At 36.2% G+C, this 24,822-nt stretch overlaps 1 protein-coding gene across 1 annotated transcript in view; it reads left to right on the top strand.

The window, feature by feature from the left end:
- The window catches only part of LOC132552352 (pleckstrin homology domain-containing family H member 1-like), a 92,973-nt gene extending 68,626 nt beyond the window's left edge, over window positions 1-24,347 (top strand). Inside the window, exons 27-28 of the mRNA XM_060216515.1 lie at window positions 18,593-18,745; window positions 24,264-24,347. Coding sequence (XP_060072498.1) covers window positions 18,593-18,745; window positions 24,264-24,347 — 237 coding nt within the window. The remainder of the gene's footprint in view (window positions 1-18,592; window positions 18,746-24,263) is intronic.
- The last annotated feature ends 475 nt before the right edge of the window (window positions 24,348-24,822 follow it).

Genomic DNA, 24,822 nt, shown 5'->3' with positions numbered 1-24,822 from the left:
TACTTGTTTCCAAGACTACAGAAAACAGAATTTCAGTTTCTAAGACAATATAAAAAAAAGTGTTTCGAATTTCCAAGACAACATGACCAATGTTTCCAGTTTCCAAGATAACTTAATAAACGTTGAGAGTTTCCAAGACAACATACACAATGTTTCTAGTTTGGAAGACGACATGAATAACATTTTCAATTTCCAGGACAAAATATTATACCGTATTTACTTTATGAAAAAAAGAATCAACTTATATAATCACAAGACACCAAACAAACTGTTTCCAGTTTTCGTTATTAAGAATAAGTTGTCAAATATGATACATATCATGATCGTTTCATCTTTATCGGACCAACTGAAATGAGATGGTCAGTTTGTGTGTGAATTAAAAAAAAGAATTATTGTAGGAGATTGATATTTTATTGCGTTGTTATATCAGACCATCAGTTATTGTATCATCAGAGTCTATGGCAGGAAGTCTTACTGTATCAACAGTTGTATAATAGTGGCTAGGTCAATCATTGATTTGCTAGTGCAATCACTAGGTTTAAATTGTTGTTCAAGCACAATAGGATTTTGATAAATCATCAGTATTATTTCCTAATGTACTATTCATCCAAAATGTATACACTTCAAACAATAATCACCAGTGATGTTGTGTTTCTTTTTTGAACAAGTATCTTGAATGACATAGTAGTTGTAGATTATTTCAAATATATTTCCAGTTGATTAGAAAAACAGCTGAGTGATAAAAAGGTATTGTCATTGTTTCTAATTCTTGTTTGCCTTTCAATTATAGATAGTTATCAGCGATGTTGTCCTAATCAATGCTTTTTTTTTTACAAACAAATGCCTGCTAGATGCACAGTCACCACTTGCAGCACGTGCAGACAAGCACAATGAGATAGCTGTTCGCCACACCATCTGCCCTTCCTCTATGTAAATAAACCCAGCTGTTATTGTGGTATGGGAGGTATTGGTCTGAGTTACCTCCCCTTATCCACACTCCGATCCAATAACTCATTAACCAGTACTAGAGCTCTGAATGTACTGGCATTGGAAACACAACTGCTAAATGCCAGTATTTATGTTTTTATGTATTTCATTACTCTGGATAATGAGGTTGAAATCGGACCTATAATTAATTATCTTTAGATCTGGGATCACATTGGTAACAGTAAAATGTCAGCCTTGACAACAGGGTAATAAAATTAATTTACAGAATAATAACACTACAGGAGAGTGTTTTCAGGAAAGTTATTTGGTAGTCAAGTTGTTATGTAGCCAGTTCTCTTATTATCACAAAAATAACATAGTTCTGAGGTGTCTGTAGTATTTTACACAACATTTACAATGTTCTTTCATGTCCTAAGTCTGTTCTGAAGTACCTGGTATTACAGTAAACTTATACTTGAGGGGGTTGGTAGAAACGGTGAAGTTTTTTTGGTTGATGTAGGAGTTAGTGTTTTTGATCAGAAGGAGCTGATATTTTGTTTGAAATTCTTTGCACTATTTGCACTTGAATAATTTCTTTTTATCTGTTTCAATATTTGGTGTATACAGAATACATTGTAAGATATGTTAGTAAGGAGAGGTTACAATGACGTATTTTAACTTCACATTACAAACTTTCAGATTTTTATCCCCCAGCAGAAACTGCATAATGAGCCAAAACTGATCCACATGTGTTCTACAAAGAAATTTCACAACAGCGTATTTTGTTTCCATTTAGCAGTACCAAGTGACCTTAAGTTTTCTTCAAATGTAGCATAAAACACAACATTTATACATTATGGCTTCAGGTTGAGTGCTGAACTGCCAGAAAGTCCCTGCTGTCTTTCAACTCCCTAATTACTTATTGATCCCGACTGTAATTTGCTCCCGAAATCTGACTGCATGCTCCAACAGTGGGCTTCATTCAGTCGATACTGTGAAAAAAGTCAATACTATGAAAGTCGCGTGAGATTAATTAGTCTTATAGATGTTGTACCTAACGGACCAACACGGTCCATATGTCAGCTCACCATTATTAACAGTGTCAGGATAGTCACATTTACACAATAAACGACAAAGTTAATTCTGTGAGAATCATTTTCTATAAAGTCATGTCAAAATCAAATTATATAGTCTGCCAGTGTTTAAGTGCGGCGAAGGACCATAAATAACAATTACAGTGAGGAACTGTAGCCATCCGCTGGAGATTCTCCTGATCTTTGTAAATGTAATGCGATTGTCACATGATATTGTGATAGGTGTTAAATGATACGATACAGAATATCTCTGCTGCACACTTAATATTTTGTTAAGTGAGCATACTTCATAAAGAGTTTCCAATAAGACGGTAGTATTTGTTAAGTATTTGTATGGATTGTCTCCAGCCAATTGTAAGTAACGGAAACAAATGTAAAAAATACTGCCGAATGATGATTGCACACATTTGTCTTCTGACTCTGAGTTTTAGCATTAATGGATGTGTCATTGTACCCAATAGGATTATCATTAGATTACATAGCTTCAGTTTAACACAATAAGAATTTCTCCAAGGTAAGAAATGGTGATGCAAATTACACATGTACCAATCATATATATATCACTTCCCAACAGAGCTGTTCTCTTAAAATTACATGTGTAACTTTTATATCTCTTCCCAACAGAGCTGTTCTCTTAAAATTACATGTGTAACTTTTATATCACTTCCCAACAGAGCTGTTCTCTTAAAATTACATGTGTAACTTTTATATCACTTCCCAACAGAGCTGTTCTCTTAAAATTACATGTGTAACTTTTATATCACTTCCCAACAGAGCTGTTCTCTTAAAATTACATGTGTAACTTTTATATCACTTCCCAACAGAGCTGTTCTCTTAAAATTACATGTGTAACTTTTATATCACTTCCCAACAGAGCTGTTCTCTTAAAATTACATGTGTAACTTTTATATCACTTCCCAACAGAGCTGTTCTCTTAAAATTACATGTGTAACTTTTATATCACTTCCCAACAGAGCTGTTCTCTTAAAATTACATGTGTAACTTTTATATCTCTTCCCAACAGAGCTGTTCTCTTAAAATTACATGTGTAACTTTTATATCTCTTCCCAACAGAGCTGTTCTCTTAAAATTACATGTGTAACTTTTATATCACTTCCCAACAGAGCTGTTCTCTTAAAATTACATGTGTAACTTTTATATCACTTCCCAACAGAGCTGTTCTCTTAAAATTACATGTGTAACTTTTATATCACTTCCCAACAGAGCTGTTCTCTTAAAATTACATGTGTAACTTTTATATCACTTCCCAACAGAGCTGTTCTCTTAAAATTACATGTGTAACTTTTATATCACTTCCCAACAGAGCTGTTCTCTTAAAATTACATGTGTAACTTTTATATCACTTCCCAACAGAGCTGTTCTCTTAAAATTACATGTGTAACTTTTATATCACTTCCCAACAGAGCTGTTCTCTTAAAATTACATGTGTAACTTTTATATCACTTCCCAACAGAGCTGTTCTCTTAAAATTACATGTGTAACTTTTATATCACTTCCCAACAGAGCTGTTCTCTTTTTATATCACTTCCCAACAGAGCTGTTCTCTTAAAATTACATGTGTAACTTTTATATCACTTCCCAACAGAGCTGTTCTCTTAAAATTACATGTGTAACTTTTATATCACTTCTCAACAGAGCTGTTCTCTTAAAATTACATGTGTAACTTTTATATCCCTTCCCAACAGAGCTGTTCTCTTAAAATTACATGTGTAACTTTTATATCACTTCCCAACAGAGCTGTTCTCTTAAAATTACATGTGTAACTTTTATATCACTTCCCAACAGAGCTGTTCTCTTAAAATTACATGTGTAACTTTTATATCACTTCCCAACAGAGCTGTTCTCTTAAAATTACATGTGTAACTTTTATATCCCTTCCCAACAGAGCTGTTCTCTTAAAATTACATGTGTAACTTTTATATCCCTTCTCAACAGAGCTGTTCTCTTAAAATTACATGTGTAACTTTTATATCACTTCCCAACAGAGCTGTTCTCTTAAAATTACATGTGTAACTTTTATATCACTTCCCAACAGAGCTGTTCTCTTAAAATTACATGTGTAACTTTTATATCCCTTCCCAACAGAGCTGTTCTCTTAAAATTACATGTGTAACTTTCATATCCCTTCTCCACAGAGCTGTTCTTTCCATGATATACAGTATAGTTTACCTCAAACATATATACCCAAGTTTGTTCAAATCATCACTTATCTTACCCAAACTTATTACATGTAGCTCCAGTACTTATTTTACCCAAACTTATTACATGTAGCTCCAGTACTTATTTTACCCAAACTTAATACATGTAGATCCAGTACTTATCTTACCCAAACTTATTACATGTAGATCCAGTACTTATTTACCTAAACTTATTACATGTAGATCCATTACTTATCTTACCCAAACTTATTACATGTAGATCCAGTACTTATTTACCTAAACTTATTACATGTAGATCCAGTACTTATTTACCCAAACTTATTACATGTAGCTCCAGTACTTATTTTACCCAAACTTATTACATGTAGATCCAGTACTTATTTTACCCAAACTTAATACATGTAGATCCAGTACTTATTTTACCCAAACTTATTACATGTAGCTCCAGTACTTATTTTACCCAAACTTATTACATGTAGCTCCAGTACTTATTTTACCCAAACTTATTACATGTAGATCCAGTACTTATTTTACCCAAACTTATTACATGTAGCTCCAGTACTTATTTTACCCAAACTTATTACATGTAGCTCCAGTACTTATTTTACCCAAACTTATTACATGTAGCTCCAGTACTTATTTTACCCAAACTTATTACATGTAGCTCCAGTACTTATTTTACCCAAACTTATTACATGTAGATCCAGTACTATTTTACCCAAACATAGCACATGTGGTTTCAGTACTTAAACATAACTATGACATTAACAAAGTATGTAGCCAACAATAGGCTGATGTGGGATAGTAAATTCCTGCAAATGTATTGTTAATTACAAATCCCTCCTCCACTTATACCAGAAAGTAACAGGAGTCCTCGCCTGATAATAAACATACCAGTATCTATTGGGGTTCAGTATTAAAAATTGCTTCTCATTGTTTTGCAATAAGCCCACTCTCTGTGTGCATCTTTTTTTGGTTTAAGCCATATTTTTTGTACTAACAGTTGGAACTGGATTCCGCTGAGAGATAACATCTAAGAAGGTGTTATTTGTGTGTCTTGTTTAAGGGGGAGAATCCCTAAGGCTTTATGTGGTATGGTTTAGGGGGAGACTCCCTAAGGCTTTATGTGGTATGGTTTAGGGGGGAAAACCCTAAGGCTTTATATGGTATGGTTTAGGGGGGAAAACCCTAAGGCTTTATGTGGTATGGGTTAGGGGGGAAAACCCTAAGGCTTTATATGGTATGGGTTAGGGGGGAAAACCCTAAGGCTTTATGTGGTATGGGTTAGGGGGAAAATCCCTAAGGCTTTATGTGGTATGGTTTAGGGGGAAAATCCCTAAGGCTTTATATGGTAATAGATATTCCCTACTAATATTAAATGATGACCTGTTAGTGAACAGACGACAGTTTGATTCATCTCCCACTCCAAAATATCAAAAAGCCTTAGCAGACTTTATTAGAATGGAATTTTATTGTCCTATAGTAGCTTGAATTATTTATCTGTATGGTCTATAACTTAACTAGATACCAGTCATATAAAACAAAACATTCCTCACTATCCTTCTGGTACAACCTGTCTCTCTATTTAACCCATCAATATTTTAGTCGGAAACTTCATTGAACCATATCATTTTGACTTTACAACTAGTAGTCCCTAAGGTTTCTTACATTGTATCATTGTCTTATTTAGTATATGTATATACAAGTCTGTGTTTGCTTTAATTATCAATTTAAATCGTCTATATTTCAGTTTTTGATAAAAAGTGAGGTAGGAAAGAAAACACTTTGAAATTAAAACATGACAAGAGCATGCCTTAGGTATGGAAGTTCTTTCTTTATTTTGTAAGTCTTATTGGCCTACAGAAGTATCATGAACATCATGAATAGAGAAAGATGGCATTTCAACATCATAAGAAATGTATGTAGATGTCAGTACAGAAATTGAAACAAGTTTGGTGAAGATAATAGGTGACAGACATGGGAGTTGCCGTTAGAGAGACCTGAGGTGTGATGAATGCCTCGCACTACCTACCTGTGACAGTTTGGTTTGTGTTATCATGGTTGTGTCCTTGGGAAAGACACTTAACCTTAATAGCTCTGGATGTGACGGGCCTCCTGTATATTGTTCAGTTAGGTAGACACCAGCTACTACAAGGAGAATCTAACTCAAAATAACTGGCAGTTCAAGGGCAATATAAACAAAGAAAATAAACAATTGTATTAGACATATGCAGCCAGGTATAGCTTTATACTTGATCTATCACAGATTTAATAAATCTTACACAGGTCAGGGATGATAGGTTTAGAGTTAACATAGGATTAAACCGTGTAACTATACAGCTTATCTATTAAGTTATTGTACTGGTTAGTTATTATACAAGTATAGATTAACTATATCATGAAGGTTGAATATAAACAGGTAGAGACATCTTGACCTTCATGTTCAGATATAAAGTACAATGAAAGAGTCAGGTTTATCTCCAGTTCAAAGGTTACAGAGATGGCGTTTTACTGTACTACTGAAGGTAGTGGTGCCAGGTGTCTCGGGGTTTAATCATCATCAAGAGAGACCAACAACAGATTCACAGTATATAGTTTATCTATTGATCTTACTAGGATTGTAAACATGTGTTGTGAATTTGTCAATAATCAAATCATTTTTTGTTATGTACACATAGGTTAAGATGGTAATAATAAGAACTGGCTACATTGATACAAATACACAGTCTAGGCTATGGACTTGATTGTGATTGACTGGCGATCCCTCAGGCTGTGTTATTTATAATTAAGTGTGTGAGGAGGTGATTAGCATGTAATAACAAAACGATATATTGGCAACCAACTGTGAAGCTGTCCAAGCAGAAAATAGGTGTCTTTTACCCTGATAGCAGCTTAACAGGCAGATGATTCTAACACAGCAGACATACCTTATATAGCTAATACAATAATAACCTTACAGGAAACTTGTCTGCAATGAACACCTGTCTATAACTAACACCTGTCTATAACTAACACCTGTCTATAACTAACACCTGTCTATAACCAATACCTGTCTATAACTAACACCTGTCTATAACTAACACCTGTCTATAACCAACACCTGTCTATAACTTCTATAACTAACACCTGTCTGTTACTAACACCTGTCTGTAACCAACACCTGTCTATAACCAACACCTGTCTATAACCAACACCTGTCTATAACCAACATCTGTCTATAACCAACAACTGTCTATAACCAACACCTGTCTGTAACTAACACCTGTCTATAACTAACACCTGTCTTTAACCAACACCTGTCTATAACCAACACCTGTCTATAACTAACACCTGTCTATAACCAACACCTGTCTGTAACTAACACCTACACCTGTCTATAACTAACACCTGTCTATAACCAACACCTGTCTATAACTAACACCTGTCTATAACTAACACCTGTCTATAACCAACACCTGTCTATAACTAACACCTGTCTATAACTAACACCTGTCTATAACCAACACCTGTCTATAACCAACACCTGTCTATAACTAACACCTGTCTATAACCAACTCCTGTCTATAACTAACACCTGTCTATAACTAACACCTGTCTATAACTAACACCTGTCTGTAACTAACACCTGTCTATAACTAACACCTGTCTATAACCAACACCTGTCTATAACTAACACCTGTCTATAACTAACACCTGTCTATTACTAACACCTGTCTATAACCAACACCTGTCTGTAACTAACACCTGTCTGTAACTAACACCTGTCTATAACTAACACCTGTCTATAACCAACACCTGTCTGTAACTAACACCTGTCTATAACTAACACCTGTCTATAACTAACACCTGTCTATAACCAACACCTGTCTGTAACTAACACGTGTCTTTAACCAATACCTGTCTATAACTAACACCTGTCTATAACTAACACCTGTCTATAACCAACACCTGTCTATAACTAACACCTGTCTATAACCAATACCTGTCTATAAATAACACTGGTCTATAACCCATACATGTCTATAACCAACACCTGTCTAATACCACCACCTGTTTATAACCACCACCTGTCAATAACCACCACCTGTCTATAACATACACCTCTCTCTAACTAACACCTGTCTATAACAACACCTGTCTATAACATACACCTCTCTATAACTAACACCTGTCTATAACCAACACCTGTCTGTAACTGACACCTGTCTTTAACCAATACCTGTCTATTACTAACACCTGTCTGTAACCAACACCTGTCTATAATCAACACCTGTCTGTAACTAACACCTGTCTTTAACCAATACCTGTCTATAACCAACACCTGTCTATAACTAACACCTGTCTATAATGACCACCTGTCTATAACCAACACCTAGCTATATCACAACTTTACAAAGGGATTTACTTGGTGCATGTATCAGAACCACCACAGGTTAGTATAACACCATAAATATGGGTTGAACTTCTCCATTTGAATATCAGTTAATATTTTAAATTATACTCCTGCCTGTCTATAATGATTCACTGTCTTTCAATGCTACCTAGATCTACCACTTGTCTATATATCTAATGTCTAGTTCTGCCTTTAAAAGGTCACTTTATTTACAAGCTCCCAAGGAAAATCACTAGCTGGGAAACAATATGTCACTTTTCCAATGATGACCGTTAATTATCAAGACCACTTGTCAATAATATAAGTTACTTTTCATTCATTCATGTTATTTTAATAGATTTGACTTGATAATGTCAGTATTACTTGTCAGTCTGCTCTTCTCTCAGCCCAAACCTTTAAAGGAGGTCATAATCAGGACCAGGGTACTTACTGGGCTGTTTGAGGAGCTGAACATTAACAGTCAAGGATTAGCCATCAAAATACCTTATAATTTATTGATGTTATTGCTGTAAAACTTGTTAAAAGAAAATTAAAAAACGCTTGGACAATCATACAATTTTTCAACAGTCAACAATAGTCAAAAGCCATGGTGGAAATGTTTATTAAACAAAATATTCAGTTGTACAGAAAATCAAATTGTCTGTATGCAGTGTCCCTTAATGCTGTAATCAGCTTTGCATGTGACAATGATGAGAGGATGAAATAGCCCAGCAAGCTGCCCATTAATTGGTTGAATGCCACCATCTAACTAGTGGTCAGCTGTCCTGATGGTGGATAGTTATGGTCCATTTGTGCTGTGGTCATTTCACAAGGAGATCCAATCAGTGTGTGAATGGACTGTGTCCAGCAAAATAAATTGCAGCTGGCCCCTTTAACAATTAGGACCAGGGATTTGTAGCATTTTGTCATTTGTGGTAGAGATCTGTAATTATTGATAGCCTTAGTAATTGAATGTTTAACAAACTACTGACTCTCTAGGAAATATGTTTAGCTTGATAAATGAAATGTTTTTTTCTCTTGTGTAGGCTGGAGGGAGAGGTGGGGGACAGACAAACTTTCTTTAGCTCATGTGATATTTTTGGCAATGTTTGTAATTGGTTTTTGAAACTTAGTTTTTGTGAATGAAAAAAGATATTACTTCAGTGATATGATTTCAAAAAATCTTTTCTTGTATGTTGTGCCAAGTTGTAAATAAACACACCTCGTTTTATTCACCATGTCATCAATTCTTTTTATATTTTGTCCTAAATTTAGATATCTTGCATTAATTTAAAGTGATGCATGCATTTGAAGGAACATAAGTACATTGTTTTTCACATCTTCACTGTACATAAAACAACCTTTCAAACATTATAGATACAGATAGATATAAATAAGCAAAAACTTTCAATAATTATGTAAAAATCCGTAGCTTACTGAGCTGTTGAATAATTATGTGAATACAGCATTTATGATGAATGTCCAACATATTGTCATAAGAAAAAAAAATAAAAGAATCCAAATTTTTGAACATTTACCGTAACAATTCAATCTGCAGATTTAGTTTATTGTGAGAGGCAAGTGTCCACTACAGATAGATTGGCCAGGCTAACAAAATAGGGGATTGTATTGTGTTGACCACTGGTCAGCCAAGAAATCATATTGATCGCTGTGAATTTGATTAATTAGACTCATTTTAGATGACCATATCCTGTGGAAGGCGGATTGAGAAGGGGAGGGGAGGGTAATGCCCTCCTAGCAGGTCCGATGTTATTTTCTTTGGAAAGGTGATACATTTATGTTGTGGGATTAAAAGAGGGAGGCAATTAAAACGGCGTTCTTGATTTGAAGTAAATAGAACCTAACACTGAGTGGTTAGATGAGAAAATTCTCAATCTCACTTTGTTATTTAGTTGAGAGAGAGTTGTTACATTATCACACATTGGTATATTGACTGGTGTTTGGACTACAAGACTCTGATTTTATTAAGACAGGAGGGCAATTACACTTGACTCAGGGGTCATTGTTAAATAATAAAACACTGGTCATTTCAGCCCCTGACATTGTCACAAACGGCACAACTTTAATCCTTTTGGGAATATGTTATAAGTGACTCAACAAATTCAGTAATGAAAGACTGATGCACTGGAAAAAAAAAGATATTCATAGGGGAACATTTAAAAGGAATAAACCGCAAATGCACTATAAAGCTGATGAAAATAAAAGGCAACTTGCTTGGCTCCTGTCGTGTAATTGTTCACACACGGTAGCCCAAGAAACCATAACTATAGCTATAAGTAAATGAGTTTTCACTCGCGTAAATAAAGAAGAAATGTTAAAGAATATAACATTTTATTTCTCTCTATTACTTCTGACGTGTTTAGAAAGCAATCTAGATTGATGTTCACTTAAATTATATCAACAGATGTTAGATGGATTTTTTTAAGTATTTGTTGTAAGATGCTGATAAATTGACCAGGCTTCAGAGAAAATCTATCAGCTTAATTTTGCAGCAATTTCTTATCAGATGAATTAGTCACACACCTATGAGTATATCTTTTCTTTGTCTCCCTATAGACACCTCTAGAGGTTAGGATATAGTTAGAATAATAGAACAATAATGACATGTTTTACATCCTCCGAGTGCTACTTGAGTGGCCTCGTATGTGGACACTTTTTATATCGCCTTGACTGTTGCCTGGATGGAAAACACTAAACAAGCAATCATGAGATAAGTTTTTGTGCTGCAGTCTGTACATTTATTTTTACATAATCCTTTTATCTGCAGACAAAAGTTATAATACTGTAATTCTGTCGGTGAACTATTGCTTTAAAGTATCTTTGTCTGCAGATGATCCTATTTGTTTATGATGTTATTTCTTTTACGATGTTATGGACTTGTCTTCTTTACAATAGTTCTTGGATGACTTTTATTTAACCGTGTTGCCATTCCTAATGATAATCTGAATTGTTTTATACCAACATAAATACAGTAACCTTGAACTTAAGAGATGCCAGTGTTAAATTAGACTGGATATTTGTTGTGACATATGACTTGGGGAGGATCCAAACAGTTTGTGTAGTCCAGAGTATCTGGAGAGAACTAGTATGATTGAGATTGTAATTGTTACTGCTATCCCTAAAGATGTTTATTGAGCTTACATATCATTTGGATTTTTCTTATAGTGCCTAGAGATCTGTCATTATTCTACACTCATCCATAGTAAGTAGAAAGTGATCTGGTAAAATTCTACACTCCCCTACACTGACAAGAGGATGAGCTGGTAACATTCTACACTCCCCTACAGTGACAAGAGGGTGAGCTGGTAACATTCTACACTCCCCTACAGTTACAGTGACCAGAGAATAAGTGACTGGTAACATTCTACACTCTCTTACAGTGACCAGAGAATAAGCTCCCCTCTCTTACAGTGACAAGAGGGTGAGCTGGTAACTTTCTACACTCTCTTACGGTGACCAGAGAGTGAGCTGGTAACATTCTACACTCTCTTACAGTGACCAGAGAGTGAGCTGGTAACATTCTACACTCCCCTACAGTGACAAGAGGGTGAGCTGGTAACATTCTACACTCTCTTACAGTGACCAGAGAGTGAGCTGGTAACATTCTACACTCCCCTACAGTGACAAGAGGGTGAGCTGGTAACATTCTACACTCTCTTACAGTGACCAGAGAATAAGCTGGTAACTTTCTACACTCCCCCACAGTGACCAGAGAGTGAGCTGGTAACATTCTACACTCTCTTACAGTGACCAGAGAATAAGCTGGTAACTTTCTACACTCTCTTACAGTGACCAGAGAGTGAGCTGGTAACTTTCTACACTCCCCTACAGTGACAAGAGGGTGAGCTGGTAACTTTCTACACTCCCCTACAGTGACAAGAGGGTGAGCTGGTAACATTCTACACTCCCCTACAGTGACAAGAGGGTGAGCTGGTAACTTTCTACACTCCCCAACAGTGACAAGAGAGTGAGCTGGTAACTTTCTACACTCCCCAACAGTGACAAGAGGGTGAGCTGGTAACATTCCACACTCCCCTACAGTGACAAGAGGGTGAGCTGGTAACTTTCTACACTCCCCAACAGTGACAAGTGAGTGAGCTGGTAACATTCTACACTCTCTTTCACATATGACTATGGACTGCCAAGATTTTTGTCATTACTTAGTAATTGGAACAGACAATTAAACTTATACAGGGGTCTACTCAGTGAACCATGAAATCAAGCAATCCACACTGGATTTCATTAGATACTTAACAGTGACCTATTATAGTTAGTGGATGAGGAAATCTAAAGTAAAAATTACTGTTATTATGTACTTGGTTCAATAATAAGTGTTCATCTTTGAGGATTTGTGGAATTCTCTCAGCTTGCCAGGACACGAATGACCATCCCAGTAATAAAGAACATTCACTGATATACCAGCCAGTTCCTCTCGACAAGTAGCTATTTATTTAAATCATGATTAACTGATAAAAATATCGTTTTGTCAGACGATAGACTAGGTGGAGTGGATTGACATATTTACCAGAGTTATTGAGTATTTGACACTTGATCACAGCTATAGATTTATATATGCCAGATTCATCGTGCGAGGGTTTTTTATCAATTCAGAAGGTCTTACAAACACTTCAATAAATGTTTCGATCAAAATAAAGGTGATTTTTAAACCATTTGAGGAATGTTATTTGTAAACATTTTCCTCCACATAACTACTCCAAGACAAAGGGGAAGCTAATCTTATTCAAAGTTTGTAATTCTTTTTGGCAAGTGGACTTTTTGTTCAACTTGAACATGTTTACACAACAGAATTGTGTCCATTTCCTTTCAGAATGTACAATTTTATTATACTTTTGAAATCCAGAAGAATAGATAAACACTTATTTTAGTTTTTAATGTTGTTTAAATGAAGAATATTTGAGATAAGAGATTAAATCATTGAACATGGAATGTAATTTTTTTATTCAGTTTTTTTTTTTTTTCTTTTTGGCCATATGGAAACTTGCGTGGGAAAAAAGAGAGAGATGTACAATAAATATTGACTGATTTTTACACCAAATTAAGCTATAGATAGAGTGTCACAAAAATAAGGGTGAAACAAGGAAATGATAACAGTATTAGCCTATCTATTGAGACTTATACAGAGGATGCCTACATGATTATAGAGAGAAGTTATGTAATCTGGATCTCGGTGAATGATAAGCAGCTATAAATAGTTAATGTTCCTCTATCTACAGCTGACTTTTCATTGTCTTACTTGTATAGATATGGTTAGCTGCTAGCTAATTGTCTCAATTCATCAGTTACTGTAAACTCTTCAGGACTTCGTTTAATTTTTCTAAATATACATACCGATAAAGTGTATCTTAATTTCTGGCCGCTGGGTGGTTACACCATCAGTAAGAATCACCTGCGAAATAGCATGAGGAAAATCTGTTAAGTGTAAAAAAGCACATGGTAAAAGGTCGAAGTTCAGATGTGTATTGCCTTTCAGCGTTCAGAATATGTATAATTGAAATAAAATGTCAGACTTTCACTGTGAACTGACAACCTGCGTCTGATGATGGATTTAACACAAACCAGAACTTAATCACTCACAACTCCCTTACAGAAGATCACAAAACACCTACCACAATGTAGTATAAATTCTCACAACTACCACTAACTATATAGAACTACAGCTCACAACTCTCACACTAAACATGACCAGAAGTATTTTAAGTTTCTGTGCCATTTTTTTTTACACTAATTGGAATTTCTAGTATCACACCTAGCCCCAGATAATGATAGGACTTGTCTTATCACAGTTGTTTGTGCTATTGATTGTAATTAATTATTCATTTCTCTGGAGAAATGGACTTAATTCTTACAATGCTGCTGTGTCTGAAGTGTTATCATCATAATTGATGTGTAGTGAGAGTGTTAAGCTGTATCGTATATGATACAGGGATCGTATATACTGAGGTACTTTGTCATGTAACAGATGATGTATTGACTGCATAATTCCTCTCATTTTAAAAGTTATACATCTAATGACAAAACATATTTATAGATTACACATCCCACGACAAAACATATGTATAGATTACACATCCCACGACAAAACATATTTATAGATTACACATCCCACGACAAAACATATTTACAGATTACACATCCCACGACAAAACATATTTATAGATTACACATCCCACGACAAAACATATTTATAGATTACACATCCCACGACAAAACATATTTACAGATTACACATCCCACGACAAAACATATTTATAGATTACACATCCCACGACAAAACATATTTACAGATTACACATCCCACGACAAAACATATTTATAGATTACACATCCCACGACAAAACATATCTACAGATTACACATCCCACGACAAAACATATTTATAGATTACACATCCCACGACAAAACATATTTACAGATTACACATCCCACGACAAAACATATTTACAGATTACACATCCCACGACAAAACATATTTACAGATTACACATCCCACGACAAAACATATTTATAGATTACACATCCCACGACAAAACATATTTACAGATTACACATCCCACGACAAAACATATTTATAGATTACACATCCAGTGACCAAACATATTTATAGATTACACATCCCACGACAAAACATATTTACAGATTACACATCCCACGACAAAACATATTTACAGATTACACATCCAGTGACCAAACATATTTATAGATTACACATCCCACGACAAAACATATTTACAGATTACACATCCCACGACAAAACATATTTACAGATTACACATCCCACGACAAAACATATTTATAGATTACACATCCCACGACAAAACATATTTATAGATTACACATCCCACGACAAAACATATTTACAGATTACACATCCCACGACAAAACATATTTATAGATTACACATCCCACGACAAAACATATTTATAGATTACACATCCCACGACAAAACATATTTGTATATTACACATCCCACGACAAAACATATTTATAGATTACACATCCCACGACAAAACATATTTATTGATTACACATTAGACAAAACACTTTGATGAATTTTATTTTTTTAGACTTTATTCGACATCATATCCGGAACACATGAAGTCTGACATCTGTTCGGAGTCTGACATCATATGCGGAACACATGGAGTCTGACATCAGTTTGGAGTCTCTCTCTCTCTCTCTCTCTCTCTCTCTCTCTCTCTCTCTCTCTCTCTCTCTCTCTCTCTCTCTCTCTCTCTCTCTCTCTCTCTCTCTCTCTCTCTCTCTCTCTCTCTCTCTCTCTCTCTCTCTCTCTCTCTCTCTCTCTCTCTCTCTCTCTCTCTCTCTCTCTCTCTCTCTCTCTCTCTCTCTCTCTCTCTCTCTCTCTCTCTCTCTCTCTCTCTCTCTCTCTCTCTCTCTCTCTCTCTCTCTCTCTCTCTCTCTCTCTCTCTCTCTCTCTCTCTCTCTCTCTCTCTCTGACATCAAATACGGAACACTTGAAGTCTGACATCAGTTCAGAGTCTGACATCATATCCGGAACACATGAAGCTTGACATCAATTCGGAGTCTGACATCATATCCAGAACACATGAAGTCTGACATCAATTCGGAGTCTGACATCATATCCAGAACACATGAAGTCTGACATCAGTTCGGAGTCTGACATCAAATACGGAACACTTGAAGTCTGACATCAGTTCAGAGTCTGACATCATATCCGGAACACATGAAGCTTGACATCAATTCGGAGTCTGACATCATATCCAGAACACATGAAGTCTGACATCAGTTCAGAGTCTGACATCATATCCAGAACACATGAAGTCTGACATCAGTTCAGAGTCTGACATCATATCCAGAACACATGAAGTCTGACATCAGTTCAGAGTCTGACATCATATCCAGAACACATGAAGCCTGACATCAGTTCGGAGTCTGACATCATATCCAGAACACATGAAGTCTGACATCAGTTCAGAGTCTGACATCATATCCAGAACACATGAAGCCTGACATCAGTTCGGAGTCTGACATCATATCCAGAACACATGAAGTCTGACATCAGTGCGGAGTCTGATGACACCATGCCACTGTTACCATACAATTCCATATTCCCTTTTTCGACTATCAGACAGATGACTGACATACATATGATTGTCTGAATAGATTTCAGGGAACACTTTCAGTGTGTAATGTCAGTTATTTTTCCTAATATGTCCAGATTATATGTTAAGTTATCTGATGTTTGGAATTACGATGGAAATGTTTATTGTAAATGACTGAATAACATCACAATATTGAATACTGGATGTATGAGACTTCACTGCATGTTCTCATAGATACATACAACACTAATTGATAGACTGACTTGAGTCAATGGTAATTAACGGTGAGTGTGATAGACTACACACAATAATACGTTAGTTGATCATTATAGCCTGAAAATATTGCAAATCATCAATTTTCATTTCGCTTTGGGAGATAGATAGTGAGTATATCAATGATGTAGCATGTCTGTGTGTTTATTGGACTGTCTATTTTTGTGCCTGTCTACTGGAATATATTTATATAAATATCAGAAGACTGCCAAGCTGTCTAGACCCTGTCACTAACTCCAACAGTAGCTTCTGCTAGCATCAGAAGAAGAAAAGATTAATGATTTTTTTCATTCCCAATATGGGTGTTTTATTAGAAAATGACCATCTCCTTCATTCACTCAGACATCAAAAAGATAATAATTATTCTAGTGTATGTCTTTTCTGGCCACAACACAGCACTCCATCCTTGGAATAGCTGTGTAATCTTTCACGAACGATCACATCCCCATAACATTGTAATGCATGTACTCCGTAATTACTCAGTACTCAGTCTTATGTTAAGAGATGACCATGCTGAAAAAATCTCAGGACAACCATCATAGTGTGCATTTTGTCATGAAAGTTAAATGACTGCATTCTGGTTAAGATGTAGATGAGACGACGGGGACACACAGACAAACAGTAGGGCGAGGATCTGACCTAGACATTAGTCAAGGGGCTGTGCTTTTACTGACAGACTTGCCTACTTATTTTGGTCCAATGGGATATGGAAACAATGAGAAAAAATGAATGTATGTAGGATACTTGTCGGAATTGTCTAATGAACACAGTAATTGCCTAATAAAGACTGATTGAATGGCTCTCTGTGCTGTCTACAGAGCCTGATGTGATCTATGTATAGGACGAGATTACTCACACTGCCCGCTTCCAGGCCTTCAAACTCTAAAACACCCAATCCATCCATGTTATTTTAGACTGTGTTTGTACTGCAATATCCTTAGCTAACATCCATATATATGTACAAGAACAGTATTTTTGGGATACAAAACAAATCAGTATAAGTTCTGTGATCGACTTAAAGTGATCTGAGGTGAAGCTAAATACTCTATCTTCATTCATTGATGAAGGTCAAAAAATTTGAAGGTCAAAAATTTGTGTATTTAACCCCCAGAGCCTGACTGAAGTGTCCTTAAAGAGGACAAAATAACTGTAGGATGTCTTTATTCATTATTTAGTGAAATAAGTAAAAGGTTGCTAATACTTTAGTCATATTAAAGGTATTATTGGCCTTTATGTCTCTTCTATACAATCCTTCAGACAGTGGATACAGGTTTTTTCCTGTTCCATTCTGTGTGAGAGAACAAGAAGTCTGAGCAGACAGCCAATTCTCCACCTCCTAGAGGCTATCTTTCCATTTTATTTTTGGTCTCGCATTATATATCGGTGTCTGGGAATTCACAATTTTCTTTATAGCTTTGGTTTTAACCTATTTTCTTTTTACCTGTTTTTGATAGAGAATGATTTGTAGTGTAGTTAAATCCACTTGGTCTTAAAGCTCTTGCATTATTCTAGAGCTGCTCATGCAGTTGGGAAATGATTTATCTGGACAAGGAGTAAACAGACAATACAAAAAATATGTTACTTAATTGAGATGTCATGAATTTTCTTTCTTTGTTTCTATAGCAACCCATCAGTTCCTATGACTTCCGGTCTGTGATAACCTTTGGAGGCTGGAAAGACGACTTCATGCTGGTGGTCACTCAACTCATAGAGTCTGCACCGCACCATTACGAACACCGCACAGAGAAACTATTATTCTCCATGCCAAAACACAAGGTAGGTATAACCTCCCTTAAATCAACAGTCTTTTCTCATTTATCACACCAGTAACAACAATTCTTTCTAATTTTCTGTTAAGATAACAGTAATAGATACTGTGCCAGTTAATGTTTAATATTAGGCTGGTAAAACTTACTGTACACCTTGTTTGCTATAACATGGGTTGTTCATTAATTGTGCATTATTTTTTCTGTTTGTTTTTATGTAGGAGAGAAAGAGCTTATCATTTAACTTTTGGCTTACAAGTTGATTGTTTAATTGGATGTTTTAGGTAAAAAGTGAATGTTTCATTATTGAATTAAAAAGAAATTAGAGAAATTAGATGATATTAAAATAAATTAATTATTCGGATACTAATTCGTAAAGGAAATTCTTGAATTTGAGAACAGGTAGAAGCTGTAAATGAATGTCATAGGCGTCCAGTTGGCTTCTTGTCAAACTTACCCAAGAATCTTTTAAATTGTAATTTGTTAATAGAAATATAGGATTAATAAAGTAATGATGACAATATGGACAAGTGAATTGTCAAATTTTTCAAGGGCAAAAATATTTTAGATAAAACATAGTGAGATTTATAAAATCATTTTGAACATTTCAATCCTTCACATTACCAATAACCCACAGGGATCAATCCTTCACAGTACTAATAACGTACAGGGATCAATCCTTCACAGTACTTATAACCTACAGGGATCAATCCTTCACAGTACTTAAAACCCACAGGGATCAATCCTTCACAGTACTAATAATGTACAGGGATCAATCCTTCACAGTACTTATAACCTACAGGGATCAATCCTTCACAGTACTTATAACCTACAGGGATCAATCCTTCACAGTACTTATAACCTACAGGGATCAATCCTTCACAGTACTAATAACCCACAGGGATTAATCTTCACAATACTTCTACCCTACAGGGATCAATCCTTCACAGTACTAATAATGTACAGGGATCAATCCTTCACATTACCAATAACCCACAGGGATCAATCCTTCACAGTACCAATAACCCACAAGGATCAATCCTTCACAGTACTAATAACGTACAGGGATCAATCCTTCACAGTACTTATAACCCACAGGGATCAATCCTTCACAGTACTTATACCCTACAGGGATCAATCCTTCACAGTACTTAAAACCCACAGGGATCAATCCTTCACAGTACTAATAACGTACAGGGATCAATCCATTAAAATACTAATAACGTACAGGGATCAATCCTTCACAGTACCAATAACCCACAAGGATCAATCCTTCACAGTACTAATAATGTACAGGGATCAATCCTTCACAGTACTTATAACCTACAGGGATCAATCCTTCACAGTACTAATAACCCACAGGGATTAATCTTCACAATACTTCTACCCTACAGGGATCAATCCTTCACAGTACTAATAATGTACAGGGATCAATCCTTCACATTACCAATAACCCACAGGGATCAATCCTTCACAGTACTAATAACGTACAGGGATCAATCCTTCACAGTACTTATAACCCACAGGGATCAATCCTTCACAGTACTAATAATGTACAGGGATCAATCCTTCACATTACCAATAACCCACAGGGATCAATCCTTCACAGTACCTATAACCCACAGGGATCAATTCCTCACAGTACCGATAACCCACAGGGATCAATTCTTCACAGTACTAATAACCCACAGGGATCAATTCCTTACAGTACCAATAACCCACAGAGATTAATCCTTCACAGTACCAGTAACCCACAGGGATCAATCCTTCACAGTACTAATAACCCACAAGGATCAATCCTTCACAGTACTTATAACCCACAGGGATCAATCCTTCACAGTACTAATAACCCACAGGGATCAATCCTTCACAGTACTTATACCCCACAGGGATAAATCCTTCACAATACTTATACCCTACAGGGACTGATACTTTACCTGTGTCAGTGAGTGCTCAACATATGTTTAGTAGTATGTTACCTGTTATCTGTAGACTAGTGATAATAGCACATTGTTACACATTAAATGTGTATTTGTACGAGATTGTAAATGTCAATGAAGGTGTTTTACTTTATTTTGAAAGTTTATTAAAATGTGATAAGGATGTTTACCAGATATGTTTCCTGTTTTTGTGAACTGTTAATGACATGAGGTAATCTATATTCATCATTCCATGTCCTGTCAGACCTTTTCTTGTGTAGACAAATCAAAACACTAACAACGGATACTGAGTCATTCTAAATAAGTTTTATAGATAACACACCAGGGCATAAATATCATTATATTAAGAGGAGAGAAAACAAAGGTCATCCTATTTCAAAGGAAGTTGTTACAGAAGCATGGCAACTTGTGTAAAAGAGGTAATAACTTTACACCAGGTGTGTACTAATTAACTGTCTACCTACTGTCTAGACAAGGAAGGAACACATACTAATTAACTGTCTACCTACTGTCTAGACAAGGAAGGAACACATACTAATTAACTGTCTACCTACTGTCTAGACAAGGAAGGAACACATACTAATTAACTGTCTACCTACTGTCTAGACAAGGAAGGAACACATACTAATTAACTGTGTCTACCTACTGTCTAGACAAGGAAGGAACACATACTAATTAACTGTCTACCTACTGTCTAGACAAGGAAGGAACACATACTAATTAACTGTCTACCTACTGTCTAGACAAGGAAGGAACACATACTAATTAACTGTCTACCTACTGTCTAGACAAGGAAGGAACACATACTAATTAACTGTCTACCTACTGTCTAGACAAGGAAGGAACACATACTAATTAACTGTCTACCTACTGTCTAGACAAGGAAGGAACACATACTAATTAACTGTCTACCTACTGTCTAGACAAGGAAGGAACACATACTAATTAACTGTCTACCTACTGTCTAGACAAGGAAGGAACACATACTAATTAACTGTCTACCTACTGTCTAGACAAGGAAGGAACACATACTAATTATCTGTCTACCTACTGTCTAGACAAGGAAGGAACACATACTAATTAACTGTCTACCTACTGTCTAGACAAGGAAGGAACACATACTAATTAACTGTCTACCTACTGTCTAGACAAGGAAGGAACACATACTAATTATCTGTCTACCTACTGTCTAGACAAGGAAGGAACACATACTAATTATCTGTCTACCTACTGTCTAGACAAGGAAGGAACACATACTAATTAACTGTCTACCTACTGTCTAGACAAGGAAGGAACACATACTAATTAACTGTCTACCTACTGTCTAGACAAGGAAGGAACACATACTAATTAACTGTCTACCTACTGTCTAGACAAGGAAGGAACACATACTAATTAACTGTCTACCTACTGTCTAGACAAGGAAGGAACACATACTAATTAACTGTCTACCTACTGTCTAGACAAGGAAGGAACACATACTAATTAACTGTCTACCTACTGTCTAGACAAGGAAGGAACACATACTAATTAACTGTCTACCTACTGTCTAGACAAGGAAGGAACACATACTAATTAACTGTCTACCTACTGTCTAGACAAGGAAGGAACACATACTAATTAACTGTCTACCTACTGTCTAGACAAGGCATGAACACACACTGATTTATTGTCTACCTACTGACTAGACAAGGCAGGAACACACACTGATTTACTGTCTACCTACTGACTAGACAAGGCAGGAACACACACTGATTTACTGTCTACCTACTGTCTAGACAAGGCAGGAACACATACTAATTAACTGTCTACCTACTGACTAGACAAGGCAGGAACACACACTGACTCACTTTCTACCTACTGACTAGACAAGGCAGGAACACACACTGACTTATTGTCTAGACAAGGCAGGAACACATACTGAATTACTGTCTACCTACTGACTAGACAAGGCAGGAACACACACTGATTTACTGACTAGACAAGGAAGGAGCACATACTGATTTACTGTCTACCTACTGACTAGACAAGGCAGGAACACATACTGATTTACTGTCTACCTACTGTCTGGACAAGGCAGGAACACATACTGAATTACTGTCTACCTACTGGCTGGAAAAGACAGGAACAATACTGATTTACTGTCTACCTACCGTCAAGACAAGGCAGGAACACATACTGATTTACTGTCTACCTACTGACTAGACAAGGAAGGAACACATACTAATTAACTGTCTACCTACTGACTAGACAAGGCAGGAACACATACTGATTTACTGTCTACCTACCGTCAAGACAAGGTAGGAACACATACTGATTTACTGTCTACCTACTGGCTAGACAAGGCAGGAACACATACTGATTTACTGTCTACCTACTGTTTAGACAAGGCAGGAACACAAACTGACTTACTGTCTACCTACTGACTAGACAAGGCAGGAACACATACTGATTTACTGTCTACCTACTGTCTAGACAAGACAGGAACACATACTGATTTACTGTCTACCTACTGATTAGACAAGACAGGAACACATACTGATTTACTGTCTACCTACTGTTTAGACAAGGCAGGAACACATACTGATTTACTGTCTACCTACTGTTTAGACAAGGCAGGAACACAAACTGACTTACTGTCTACCTACTGACTAGACAAGGCAGGAACACACACTGATTTACTGTCTACCTACTGACTAGACAAGGCAGGAACACAAACTGACTTACTGTCTACCTACTGACTAGACAAGGCAGGAACACAAACCGACTTACTGTCTACCTACTGACTAGACAAGGCAGGAACACAAACCGACTTACTGTCTACCTACTGACTAGACAAGGCAGGAACACACACTGATTTACTGTCTACCTACTGTCTAGACAAGGCAGGAACACATACTGATTTACTGTCTACCTACTGTCTAGACAAGGCAGGAACACATACTGATTTACTGTCTACCTACTGGCTAGACAAGGAAGGAACATAAGATCTTCAGCTGCTAACAACTCAATCTGTCACATCTGTACTTCAGAATCACCCTATCAGAATCTAAAGTAGAATATGATTTGGTGTTGTGTCCATCTATCCTTCTGTTGTCTTGTCAGGGCCCTATCATTCTCACAACTAAACACTGGAGCTTAATACTTGGGATATTGGTTCACCTTGGCCAGACAGAGGGTCACATATCAAAAGTAGGTCATTGTGACTTACTTTTTGGCCTTTGTTATATACAGGTGACAGATGTGATCTTTTATACAGCTATTTCATATGATCTTCTCTACAGGTAATGCATGCGATCTTTTATACAGGTGGTGCATGTGATTCATTTTTTACAGCTATTTCATATGATCTTCTCTACAGATGATGCATACAATCTTTTTTACAAGCGACACAAATTATCATTTATACAGATGTGATCTTTTATACAGGTGATGAATATGATCTTTTTTGTTAATAACTGTATTTGTCAGTGATCTTTTATAAAAAGATTTATGTGGTATTTTAAATGATCTCTGACGGAGGTTTATCAATTGTTACCTTTGTACCTAGATATATTTTGTTGATATATGAACTTTTGTCTTTGACAGGTGTTGGAAGCAACTCTCTTGGTGGCCAGTTACATAAATGTCCGTGTCCAACATCCCTCTCAAGACAGCAGTGCTGACCTATGACCTAGAAAATGTTCGTGTCCAACATCCCTCTCCAGACAGCAGTGCTGACCTATGACCTAGAAAATGGTGTCGACTGTATTTATCAGTGCAGATTTTTATTTAACTATTTCCAACATTGGTTTTTTGCACACGTTTAACCACAAATCCAGTGCTTTTCAGTGCAGACCTAAGACCTTTGATTCAGATTAACTCTGTTAAGTTTTGCTATCAGATTCAAGATTTTCTCACTACCACCGTCCAGGATATTGTCAGGTGATTGGCCATGCATGTAGCTAGCCTTTTTTCCTTGGACATCAAGTCTTACTTTCATTAGCTTGCTGTTTCTATTGATGTTGCTAACTGTGGTATATGCCACAAAGCACAAACAGACACGCCACTAATATTCAAATGCCGGGGCATGTGACCGAAGGAGGAGACATCACAGGGAGTTGATTGTGACAAGCGCTACCAACAGCTTTGTGTCTTCATCTCGGAA

This window comes from Ylistrum balloti, unplaced genomic scaffold (genome assembly GCF_031769215.1).
Source record: "Ylistrum balloti isolate Yb309-2 unplaced genomic scaffold, AGI_CSIRO_Ybal_v1 Utg369630, whole genome shotgun sequence".
NCBI classification, from domain to species: domain Eukaryota; kingdom Metazoa; phylum Mollusca; class Bivalvia; order Pectinida; family Pectinidae; genus Ylistrum; species Ylistrum balloti.
The sequence above is the reverse complement of the archived record's forward strand: the minus strand, read 5'-3'. Positions and strand labels throughout refer to the sequence as shown.